The 13,431-nt window shown below is 34.7% G+C and overlaps 1 protein-coding gene across 2 annotated transcripts in view; it reads left to right on the top strand.

Annotated features, from left to right (window-relative positions):
• The window catches only part of SLC38A6 (solute carrier family 38 member 6), a 146,946-nt gene that overhangs the window by 27,664 nt on the left and 105,851 nt on the right, over positions 1-13,431 (top strand). For both annotated transcript variants that reach the window (XM_067028383.1, XM_059059668.2), the window contains exon 6: positions 5,852-5,930. In XM_067028383.1, the coding sequence (XP_066884484.1) occupies positions 5,852-5,930 (79 nt within the window). The remainder of the gene's footprint in view (positions 1-5,851; positions 5,931-13,431) is intronic.

Raw genomic sequence — 13,431 nt, 5'->3', positions numbered from 1 at the left:
CACTGATGTATTAGGGGCCCAAAATAGGCCAGAGCCAGAGAGCCCCCAGCTGCCCGATGCCTCAGGCACTGGAGGGGCATTTGCTGAGAGTCATTGTTGCTTGGACATAAAGTCAGAAAAGAAGCATCTGGGAGTTTTAATATTTAATGCTGTTAGAGGGAAGAGGACTCTGGCTGAGAGTTTGAATTTAGTGGACTACAAGTTAAAGGATTAAGAACTGTAATGGCAAATAAGTACAGGTAGTTTCCACATAGTTCCTCTAATTGTGTTGCAATATGAGATTCTTTTCCTAAAAACCAAGGTAAGTAGTTTCACAAGTGTTTGAACTCCTGAGATAGACCACTCAGTTGGCTAAAATATCCCTAGAAATCAAGCAGTAAACCTCAAATCATCTTTAGTCAAGTTGAAAGTCCTGTTAACTCTGATGAGAGTGATAAAAGTGAAGTTAATTGATGTCATTTCTGGTTTCATTTCTTGCCCAGCTCAAAACTGCAAGGTGAGCAGCTCCTAGTACGTTAAATTCTTATTTTGCTCTTTTAAAATATGAAGGACTACTATGGAAAGCATATTCTTTCCTTAGTTCTTTAAAGGAGAATAAAGATTGAGTCACTGTTACATATTGTGAAAGGGGAACCCTAAACGTTAGTAGACTTACTGAAACCTTCTGAAATTGTTAGAATGACCCAGATTTTCCAGCCTGGCAGAGATCCCACAGACCTGCTCCAGCAGCCTTGATTAACGCCTCAGTTTGGGTATCTAAGTTTTAAGAGAAACTCAGCAGCCCTTTTATGTGGTCAAGTAGCATAGTTTCTAAATCTCATAAGCAGAAAGGTATAAATAAGATCATTCTCAGTTGAGAACTATAAAAATTTCAAATTCTCAGTATTTTTCAAAATCGTGATTTAATATTGTTAGAAACTCTTTGGCTTTACTTTCTTACTGAAATATATATGTGTGTTTGTGTGTATGTGTGTGTGTATTTTTTTTTTTTTTTTTTTTTTTTGGTAAGGTAACTGTAGTCTTTTAGAATTACTGGTTTGTACCAGCTCCTGGGATACAAGGATTGGGCGTGCTGTTAGAGCGCCATCTGCTGGTCAGCTCATCTGTAGTCAAACTGCGGCATTTTTGAGACCTGAATAGTGTTGTCCAGAAATTCTAGAAAGCACTGTCTTAGAATAGGAGAAATAAAGGAAATTTGGAAGGGGAGTCTTTCTTCCAACTCCGTCCTTTGACAAAATTTACTGGTTACATGTCACTTTAAAGAGGTTTTGAAAATAATGTATTTCTTAGTAACAATTGGTAATTGAAGTTTAATTATAGGGTTCTCAGAATAGTAAATATTCTGGTCAGTTTTTATTCAAGTTTAAGATCTTGATAAATAGTAAAACAAAAGATATATATTTTCCTAGGGTTATGGGGGGAAAAGTTGCTCCATATATTTTTGATTTCCATTTGTGCACAAATTAGGGAAATGACCTTGTTTTCAGAGTTTTTTTAAAAGTCCTTTTTAAAAATGAGAGAGATTGTGTTGTGTATTATTTTGAATGGAGATATAATTTCAGTGGCATTTGGACATTTAGTAGGAACACCAGGTTAATAAGACACTTTAAATAGAATAAACCATTTGCTGTCCATGACTAAAAACATGTTTGAAGTAAAACTGAATCTCTCCTAGAAGGAAAGGCAAACTTATTATTTCCTCCCATAGTACATCTATTTAGAGCTGGCTGACTAATCCTTCAAGAAGTTGCTGAACTTATTCCAAGTGCTGAAAACCTAATTCTGTTTTAAAAATAGATCTACATAATCTTATCTTCATACATGTTTTTAAGTGTTTAACAAAAAGGATAATTATTTTTGTAAACTAATGGTTTCTTAGGTCCACACTCCAATTGAAGCTTTGTCTTTTTTTTTAGGGCGTCCTGAGAAAAGTAGCCTATGAGAGTACAGGGTTTGTGGGAAGAAGAATTGGTTTTTGTATTAATTTTTTTCAATTTCAGTGTAGTGTTAATATCTCAAATATGTGAGAACAGGACACTTTCTCTTCTGAACTACAGTAATAGCTGTAGATTCAGTAGAATCATAGTGGTAAATGCAGTAGTCCTATCATGAAACTCCTTAGCCTGTCTGAGGAATCTTGACTAAACAGTTTACCAAACCAGCTACAAACTGAAATGAAAATACATCTCAAAGTGAAATGAACATTCTAAGTGTTTTTAATGCTTCTAACTTATGTTCTGTGTTGTAGAAATTCTTTATTTTCTTTGAACCCAACTGCTAAACTCAGCATTCGGAAGCAATTTGTTGTTTAAATGCAGATGAAAAAAAAAAGAATAATGCTGGGGAGTGGTCCTTTTGATACACTTTTCTTATTTTTTTTTGCCTGTGGTGGATTTCTTCTCCAGTTTGCTTCTCTGCACTTTCTTATACCGTAACAGTTAATAGTCCAGATTTCTCAAGCCAGACGGGCTGCTTCCACCATCACTAGCTTGGGCAAGTTAACTGTTTGTGCCTCCATTTCCTCACCTGTGAAATAAATAATATCTACCTCACAGGTTCCGTGGTGAGGAAATAAATTTAAACTTAACTTTAAATGAGGAAATAACTTGCAAATCACTTAGAATAGGCATACTGAGCCCCCAAATGTTTGCTGTTCTTATAATTCTTCTCCTCCAGAGCACTTTTCCCTTTTGTGTTTTTGACATCTCTCCCCTCAGCCTCCATGCTCCCAACTCATGTGTTTTTCTTTATGATTAGATCAACCGATATTAATACCTTACTACTTGCTATTGCCTAATCAAATTTTACCCTATTTTAGTCATTTCTTAATAGAACAGTTGCTTCTCCACATGGCTTTTAAAGAATACTTTCAACTTCTGTGTTTCGATTAAGTTGACAGATTTTTTATTTCCCTCCCAGGGCAGTTTCTATTAAATGAGTTCTATTTGTTATGTTTAAAATGAAGGAGAAAAGAATACCTATTTAGTTAATATGGTGAAACTAAATGATTTGTAATGGTTGAATACCTGTCACCAAGGTATGTCTTCTAGCCCTAATTCTGGCTTTGGTGGTATGAAGGCCAGAACCACTTAGCTATAACCATGGCTCTTGTGGATGACCCTGTTACAGCTATTAATTTAAAGGACAACATGGTGTGTCTTGTATTAGGAGTCTATACTATGTATTGATGTCAGCAAAAATCATTTACAAGTTCTTGCTTATGACCTGTCTCTAAGATAAGTCCTTAAACACTTCCTTATGCTATTAATAGAAGACATGAGATGAAAGGTGTGGCAAGCAGCTTTTGCGGCTAGTGAACGTTTGGGTTAAAAACAATGGATATATGAGCATTCCTGTTGAATTTATACTTTAAAACTTTTCCCCTTTATTTTATTGAGCTGACTGTTCTTTTTATGTAAATCTAAGATGTATTCCTAACTTAATGTATATTCAGTAATTTTTGTTTGTTTGTCTCTGTACTACATATAATATGTTAAGGTGCTAGTCCTTGCATGAACGTTTTCTTGTGGTTAGGAAAAAATAATCTGGACAGTGAAAAGGATAGTGTCTTTCTTTGTTTTACTTGCTTAATCAGTGGAGTTTTTTGCCATCATGAGCTCTGTGGTTTTGTAGCTCTTAAAACAAACACCAGCATTCTCTAAGAAGCAGTATTTTACATGTTTTATTATATTTATATCTTGTATGCTGAGATCTTTTTTTCTGAGAGAGAAACATATGTTTGGTGAGTTCATATTTCTTGAAATATACATGATTCTTCAGACTGGAATCTAATGAAATAGGACTCCTATTTGAAAACCAAAGAGTTAAGGCTACAACAGAGGATAAAAGTGATCAAATGATTAGCCAGGGGCTAATAGAAATTCTGGGAAGAATGACAGATTGTATATTAGGAAGAAATATGATCTCATATTCATTGAAGCTTTTTACAACTAAAGATCTAAAAGAAATAATAGAAAATTACTGAAAGAGATGAATGTCTGAAACTTTAGAAAAGCATGTGGTATTGGATTAATCCAAGCAAGAAAGACTGATGGGCAGATAATAAATTACATTGTGTAGGAAGTCTGCATTCCTTGTTTTCAAGTACTTTTTTTTTTCCTTGCAAGATATATTTAAGTAGCTCTAGGCCAGTTTCAGAATATTCAGTTCATGATTTTCATCATCACACCATATGTGTATGATTCTTTGGAATAGATAAAGTATTATAAACAAAGACCCCCAAATCCTTTAGTGGAGAAGGTTAATCTAAACCTTCCTTCTGTTCTGTACCAAATTGGTAGCATTTTTCCTTATGAGAATATGAACAACTTAGAATACCTTTTCACATACAATTAATTGTAATGTCCCATAACTAACAGAGAGTTTGGAGAAATGTACTGTACTTCTGCTGAGGAAAAGGCTTTATTTCAACAGCTGTACTTCTGCTGGGAAAAAAGAAATAGTCATAAACTGGAAAATGTGAATGTGTATATTTTCATTGCAGAGAAGTGACTATTTACTTAACTGTTCTAAATTTTACATTGCCATAAGTACATGTTGTTTTACCAAAAAAAAAAAAAAGATTGTATGTGTTTGTATATGTAAACGTTGCCTATCTTCATGTAAATTTATACACAAACTAGTATATATGCTTTTTTTTTCCCCCAGGATTGAGTGGTCACACAGCACTGTAATAATTGTGAAGTTCAGCTACTTATAAATATGTTTATTGAGAAACATACATTCTTATTCTTAAACTCTTTGAGCCTTTTAATCAGTTTTTCCCCAGATTTTTGCCATTCAGCCTTGGCATTCATTTGTGTTCTTAGTTTTTGTAGGTCCAAGGAGAAAGTGAAATGTTTCCTGAAATATAAATAAGTAATAAAATTAACATGCACACAGAGTACACTCTATTCTTCATGGACATATTCTTGTTGGCTCTTTTTAAATATATACTTAATCTCTGGGGGAAACAGAGATTATTACTCTGTTAAACTGACTCTAAATCATCTGGGTTTCTATATACTTAAGCATTTAAGTTTAAACTCAATTATTTACATATAAATGAGAAGATGTGGGGTTTTTTTTATAGCTATACCAGAAATAGGATCATTATTAAAATGCTATAAAAGTTCTTGGATCCTGTCTGATAGAATGTGAGAAATAATGCTAGCTTCAGGTTTTGATTGCATAATACAGATGAGCCCTGTAAATAAAATGGAATAAAAGTTATAAGCCTTGTCTCTTTAATATGCTTAATAGTTGCAATTGAATCTTTTCTCATCTATTTTAGAGGACAACTTAAAATGTAACTCACTGCACATTTTGTTATTTTATAATAACGTGTCCAAAATATGTGTGGGAGGACAGTGGCAGAGAAAAGGAGAGAGAGGGAGTGAGACTTCTGCGGGGAGGTCTCTCTCTAGTAAGAAAGAACAAATAATCAAACTTATTAGCTATACTTATTTATCTCCTGTACCTATATCAAATGTTGCTAAACTAACCGCTAATGCCTTGGACAGGGGAATAACATTAAGAGTTTTGGCCAAACTTCAAGCAAAATTTCATTTATAAGTGGCCTATAATCAAGACCCTTTCTTTTACCTAAATCATTTGCCTTGGACTTGAAATGTAAACAAAAGATACCCAATGAGCTTACCAATTATTCTTCTCTACAAAGTTATTTATCTCCATTCCTGGTATATATCTATCTTTGACGATAGTACAGTATGAATTAATTTTCCACATGCTGTCATAGCCCAAATGGACATACATATTTCTAGATAGATTGTTCTTTAAATGGTTAAAAATTATAGAATTCTAATAGAAACTCTTTTTATTCTGTTTGCAGCTATGTCATCTTATCTTTTAATTATTAAAACAGAGCTTCCTGCTGCTATTTCAGAATTTTTGTCTGGAGACCATAGTGGGTAAGAAAAATATTTCACATTGTATCCATTCATTTATTAATTCAATAAATATATATTAAGCCCTTGTGGGAAGTAAAATAAATGTAGCCCTTGCCCTCAACACACTTAAAAATTAGTCAGAGGCAGAGTAATAATAGAGAAGAAAACACTCTGCAGATGTCTAGTGATGCTCATTATGTGCAGAGCACTGCGCTGTGAACCCTCTGATGTGCCAGTGTAATTCTTGCATTCCATGGGGGCATGAAAGGGCAGGACAGGTATGAGCTAGCTCTTGGAGAAGAGTAAAGGAGAAATTTCTGGATATGAAAGATTGGGTGGGGGATGGGGGAAGGCAGAAAGCACTGGCAGTAAAGGTCTCAGAGGAGGGGAGTGGATAATACTGCTGCCTCTTTTCAGCGAACCATAGTGATAAAGATAAGTCAGAGTGATAACGTTACAACATACTTGTGTAAGATCCTGTTATAAAGCATTATTAGAAAAAATTGGTTTCATTCCCTGTTTTTTAACAATATTATAAACAATACCAAACCATGTTACACTGCCCTTCTCCTTTCTTATTTTAAAAATACTGTGCAGCTCAATATCAAAAAAACAAACAACCCAATCCAAAAATGGGCAGAAGACCTAAACAGACATTTTTCCAAAGAAGATATACAGATTGCCAACAAACACATGAAAGGATGCTCAACATCATTAATCATCAGAGAAATGCAAATCAAAACTACAATGAGGTATCACCTCACATCAGTCAGAATGGGCATTGTCAAAAAATCTACAAACAATAAATGCTGGAGAGGGTGTGGAGAAAAGGGAACCCTCTTGAGCTGTTGGTGGGAATGTAAATTGATACAGCCACTATGGATAACAGTATGGAGGCTCCTGAAAAAACTACAAATAGAACTACCATATGATCCAGCAATCCCACTACTGGGCATATACCCTGAGAAAACCATAATTCAAAAAGAGACATGTACCACAGTGTTCATTGCAGCTCTATTTACAATAGCCAGGACATGGAAGCAACCTAAGTGTCCATCGACAGACGAATGGATACAGAAGATGTGGCACATATATACAATGGAATATTACTCAGCCATAAAAAGAAACGAAATTGAGTTATTTGTAGTGAGGTGGATGGACCTGGAGTCTGTCATACAGAGTGAAGTAAGTCAGAAAGAGAAAAACAAATACCGTATGCTAACACGTATATATAGAGTCTAAAAAAAAATGGTTCTAATGAACCTAGGGGCAGGACAGGAATAAAGATGCAGACGTAGAGAATGGACTTGAGGACACAGGGAGGGGGAAGGATAAGCTGGGAGGAAGTGAGAGAGAAGCATGGACATACATACGCTACCAAATGTAAAATAGCTAGTGGGAAGCAGTCACATAGCACAGGGAGATCAGATCAGTGCTTTGTTACCATGTAGGAGGGGTAAGATAGGGAGGGTGGGAAGGAGACACAAGAGGGAGGGGATATGGAAATATGTGTATACATATAGCTGATTCACTTTGTTATACAGCAGAAACTAACACAACATTGTAAAGCAATTATACTCCAATAAAGATGTTAAAAAAAATACTGGGTTCTAAAGACTGTTGACTCATCTCTTTTTTATGGCAGAAAAAATCCCAAATTAATTATACTTTTCCTTTTACTACATGTAACATGAAATTTTTAGAAAAATAAACTTGAAAAGGCTAAATGAATCCTTTTAATTGTCATCAAATTATTATATATAGTTTCTAAACCACAACACTAAAACCCGTCAGACTTTTATATTTAAATGTTTGGTTGTTCTGCTCCAATATTTGAGTTTTAGATTTTACAAGTTGGCTTCCATGAAAGAATTCTACTTAGACAACTGCAAATACATATTTATAAGGAAAATATGGTATAGTTTAAATCTGGATAGGAACCATCAAGAATATGTGATCGAAAAAATGTAAGTAGAAGTCCTTAATGATTTTTCATCATTGGAAGATATTGTGCCTTTGTATAGCACTTTGTATAGGTTTCCACATTCATTATCACATCTGATACAGCTACCTTGTTTTTTATTTTATCTATAGCTTTATCTAGTTACTTTTAAGTTTTTTGCTCTTATTTTGATCAACAGTTGCTAAATGACATACTTATGTGAAATTTGCTTTTGTATTTGCTGTAAAAATATTGAGGACAACTTCTGTTACTCAAAAAGTTCTATGCAAAGAACAAACGTATGGACACCAAAGGGGGAAAGCGGCAGGGAGCAGGGTAGTGGTGGGATGAACTGGGAGATTGGGATTGACATATATACACTAATATGTATAAAATAGATAACAAGAACCTGCTGTATAAAAAAAAATTTTTTTAATTCTACGCAATAAATTTCTTTTATAATTTAGGGCTAAGAACTCAAGGCAATAAGAGGTGAAATAAAGAATGTTAGACTAAGAGTAAATTCTCTCCATTTCATATTCAGTAACCTCAGGAAATTAATTTAACTTCTTTTGGCCATGTAATTTAATTTTGGGCCTGAGGTTTCTTCATCTGGCATAATGGTGGTGCCAGTACTGCCTTCTTAACAAAGTTGTTGAGATGACCAAATAAGATATTATAAATATACATGCTTTTGTAAGCTGATAGCATAGTGTAAATGTGGAGAATTAAGCAACTCCATAATGTTGTATGTCAGTTATACCTCAAAAATTAAAAAAAAGGAATTCCAGTAATAATAACTGTATAAAGGTAGTTTTTCCCTATTTACTCTGACTGCCAGGAAGGTCAGAGTCATATTTGAATGTCTTTCATAAACTATGTTAATCCTACTAGTTGTCACATGTGTTCTCCTTTTTCTTGGTCCTGAACTTGGTGACTTCTGTTTATTTTCTTTTTTATTGTCATATATCACAAGGACAAAAATACATATAAAATTTAAGAAATAATTAAGGTAGTATGTGACAGAACTATTAAAACTTAGGTCTTCTTTTTCTAAAAGTGATACTTTTACCATAGCTTCATTTTAAATCAGTTGTCATTTACTTTATTGGGTTTTTTTTTCTGATTTGTTTAAAGAAACAAAAATTAACTCCATCTTATTCATATTAGTAGAAAATTGATAAAAATGTTATTTTTACATGTCAGAAATGAATTTTTAAAACTGTATACTTCAAAATACTGTGGCCAGTTTGCATCATCTCTGTTATGATGTTTTAAAATTGCACATCTTTTTAACAGCCTCATCTTGTTTTAAATGTAATGTATATTCACTTATTTTGGATTTCAAAGTTTTGAAAAGCATTAGTAAGTGACTAATTATATTAATTGGTTAGAATGCAGTTAAATCATTAGTCTTTAAACCTTAATGCTGTAAAATAATTAAGACATAAATGTTATGGTAATTGATTTATCTGGGCAGTTTATTTCTAGGTAGAGTTACAGAGCAATATTCTGTGAGATTAATCTGATATTGATATACTTTTAGGGTTTGAATTGCAATGCATTGCAGTTAAGAATTTTCTGTTGTGCTTATTTTCTGTGTTATCTGTGAGATTTGATGTACCTTTGTGAAAACTAAACCTTTATAAAGATGTTATCAAAAAGAAACTTTATTTTCATAATATCCTAATTTCAAAAATTATTATTAGAAGTCAAACGCTATAATACTTATACCAAATTTTTATGAGGCATCTATATTTTTCATAGAATAACTTATATTCAAAAAAATCTACGGCTGTTAAAAGTTGGAAGCTCTCTGTTAACATTTAATGATCTTGTCAGCAGAATATGATTGACACAATTAAGTTGTCTTGCATTTGAGTTACATAATTGATATGGGATGTGAGTAAGATCCTAATTCAGAACATATGATACTCTTGTTCCATTCGAGAATGAAATTAAAGCAACTTATAAATAAATCTGGTTTTCATTAAAATACGGGGAAAAATCTGCATGCCAAAGCATTTGCAATACAGCTAAGGATCTATACTCTATATTTCATACTTGGAACATTTTTATCGTATAGGATTAAATCCACAGATCAAACAAGTTTTCCAGGAAGTATAAAACTTTTTACTCTAATTCTTTTGGCTTGAAGAGAGTGTATATTTACAGTAGATCACAGTAGGAAAATAGGGGTTTTGTTAGATAACTCTTTTTTCTCCCACTTAGGAAAAGTTTTCAGGTTAGCATATTCTTCTAAAATCTTGAGTTATAAAATGTGCTTTTGCAATTTCTTTGTACTGAGTTGTATTTCTCAAGCTGGAGTTTTATTTTGTAATTTTAATCATTTCTGTTCCTTGGAAAATATCCATTGCCAAGCACAATTCAGTTGACTGTGACATGCACATGAAATTTAAACTAACTTTACTTTGCATTACTGTATTGCCTTTATTTTTAAAATTTTTTAAACATCTTTATTGGAGTATAATTGCTTTACAATGGTGTGTTAGTTTCTGCTATATAACAAAGTGAATCAGTTATACATATACATATGTTCCCATATCTCTTCCCTGTCCCGTCTCCCTCCCTCCCACCCTCCCTATCCCACCCCTCTAGGTCGTCAAAAACCACCGAGCTGATCTCCCTGTGCTATGCGGCTGCTTCCCACTAGCTATCTATTTTACGTTTGGTAGTGTGTATATGTCCATGCCACTCTCTCACTTTGTCACAGCTTACCCTTCCCCCTTTGCATATCCTCAAGTCCATTCTCTAGTAGGTCTGTGTCTTTATTCCCATCTTACCTCTAGGTTCTTCATGACCTTTTTTTTTTCTTCTTAGATTCCATATATATGTGTTTGCATATGGTATTTGTTTTTCTCTTTCTGACTTATTTCACTCTGTATGACAGACTCTAGGTCCATCCACCTCACTACAAATATCTCAATTTCGTTTCTTTTTATGGCTGAGTAATATTCCATTGTATATATGTGCCACATCTTCTTTATCCATTCATCCGGTGATGGACACTTAGGTTGCTTCCATATCCTGGATATTGTAAATAGAGCTGCAATGAACATTTTGGTACATGATTCTTTTTGAATGATGGTTTTCTCAGGGTATATGCCCAGTAGTGGGATTGCTGTGTCGTATGGTAGTTCTATTTGTAGTTTTTTCAGGAGCCTCCATACTGTTCTCCATAGTGGCTGTATTAATTTACATTCCCACCAACAGTGCAAGAGTGTTCCCTTTTCTCCATACCCTCTCCAGCATTTATTGTTTCTAGATTTTTTGATGATGGCCATTCATTCATCTGTGAGATGATATCTCATTGTAGTTTTGATTTGCATTTCTCTGATGATTAATGATGTTGAGCATCCTTTCGTGTGTTTGTTGGCAATCTGTGTATCTTCTTTAGAGAAATGTCTATTAAGGTCTTCTGCCCATTTTTGGATTGGGTTTGTTTTTTTCAACAAAAAGAATAAAATATCTAAGAATAAACCTACCTAAGGAGACAAAAGACCTGTATGCAGAAAATTATAAGACACTGATGAAAGAAATTAAAGATGATACAGATAGATGGAGAGATATACCATGTTCTTGGATTGGAAGAATCAACATTGTGAAAATAACTCTACTACACAAAGCAATCTACAGATTCAGTGCAATCCCTATCAAACTACCACTGGCATTTTTCACAGAACTAGAACAAAAAATTTCACAATTTGTATGGAAACACAAAAGACCCGAATAGCCAAAGCAATCTTGAGAACGAAAAATGGAGCTGGAGGAATCAGGTTCCCTGACTTCAGACTCTACTACAAAGCTACAGTAATCAAGACAGTATGGTACTGGCACAAAAACAGAAATATAGATCAATGGAACAGGATAGAAAGCCCAGAGATAAACCCATGCACCTATGGTCACCTTATCTTTGATAAAGGAGGCAAGAATATACAGTGGAGAAAAGACAGCCTCTTCAATAAGTGGTGCTGGGAAAACTGGACAGGTACATGTAAAAGTATGAAATTAGAACACTCCCTAACACCATACACAAAAATAAACTCCAGATGGATTAAGGAGCTAAATGTAAGACCAGACACTATCAAACTCTTAGAGGAAAACATAGGCAGAACACTCTATGACATAAATCACAGCAAGATCCTTTTTGACCCATCTCCTAGAGAAATGGAAATAAAAACAAAAATAAACAAATGAGACCTAATGAAATTTAAAAGCTTTTGCACAGCAAAGGAAACCATAAACAAGACCAAAAGACAACCCTCAGAATGGGAGAAAATATTTGCAAATGAAGCAACTGACAAAGGATTAATCTCCAAGATTTACAAGCAGCTCATGCAGCTCAATGCCTTTTTTTTTTTTTTTTTTTTTTTTTTTTTTTTTGCGGTACGCGGGCCTCTCACTGTTGTGGCCTCTCTCGTTGCGGAGCACAGGCTCTGGACGCGCAGGCTCAGTAGCCATGGCTCACCGGCCCAGCCGCTCCGCGGCATGTGGGATCTTCCCAGACCAGGGCACGAACCTGCGTCCCCTGCATCGGCAGGCGGATTCTCAACTGCTGCGCCACCAGGGAAGCCCCAATGCCTTTATTTTTGATGAATGGTAAAGGAAAGCATTATATTTATAATTGCCTGTATTAAGATAACTTAATAAAGATAAGAAATGATTAATATTAACCAGTAGCCAAATCAGGGATAGAGAAATTTTTTTTGGCAATAGTTCTTTTTAGTATTAGGAATTAAAAGTTTAATCCTGTGAAGAGAGTGTAAAGAAATCACAATCTTGAGAAAAATGTGGCAGTATCTGAAAAAATACCATAAATTCAGAGTGACTATTGAAGAATAGAGAGTATTTCCATTGCTTCTGTTACTAAGATCATCATCATCCTTTTGCTGATTTAGCAGACATAGAATGAAGTTGTTGAACCAGATGATCTCTGAGGTCCCTTCTAGCTCTAACATTCCATAACACTGTGATTCTGAGTTAACTGCTGGGAGGAGGTGAAGTTTTCTTTTGGCCCCCAGTTCAGTGCTCTGGGCAGTCATGTGGCTTCTACAGACATGAGTGAAGTGTGATCTGAAATTATAAAGTTATAAAGTATATAATAGTGTATGTTATAAAGTTCAGAATTTCAAAGTGTTCCTAAGATTCTTATACAGGAGAAAAGAGTCTTTGGTCCTGAGGATTAACGTGCTCTCCTTGCCCAGCTCTCCCTTCGTGACAGCAGGGACAGCAGAATTAACAGATGGAATCTACTTTGGTGCGCCTCTGGGCCTTTTTTTCTCCTTGTGCTGCAACTGTCTGAGTCTCTTTTGGGTCCCAGAAGGAAGGAGATTTCAGGCATAGAGCCCTGAGCTTTTCGCCAGCTTCATAAATTTAGTTGCCAGGTGTTCTTCAGTGAGGGTTATTTTGAAGTTCCCATTTTCATATGTATTCAAGAGTGATTAGAAGATGAATGTGCCAAGGAGTGTCATGTTGTATTTGTAATCTCTGCACGCTCTTAGAACCTCCTGCATACCAGGACTGGAGGGGCATGTGCAAATGCAGGCCCATTAGCTAGAA

This window comes from Kogia breviceps, chromosome 3, assembly GCF_026419965.1.
Source record: "Kogia breviceps isolate mKogBre1 chromosome 3, mKogBre1 haplotype 1, whole genome shotgun sequence".
NCBI lineage: Eukaryota > Metazoa > Chordata > Mammalia > Artiodactyla > Physeteridae > Kogia > Kogia breviceps.
The sequence above is the reverse complement of the archived record's forward strand: the minus strand, read 5'-3'. Positions and strand labels throughout refer to the sequence as shown.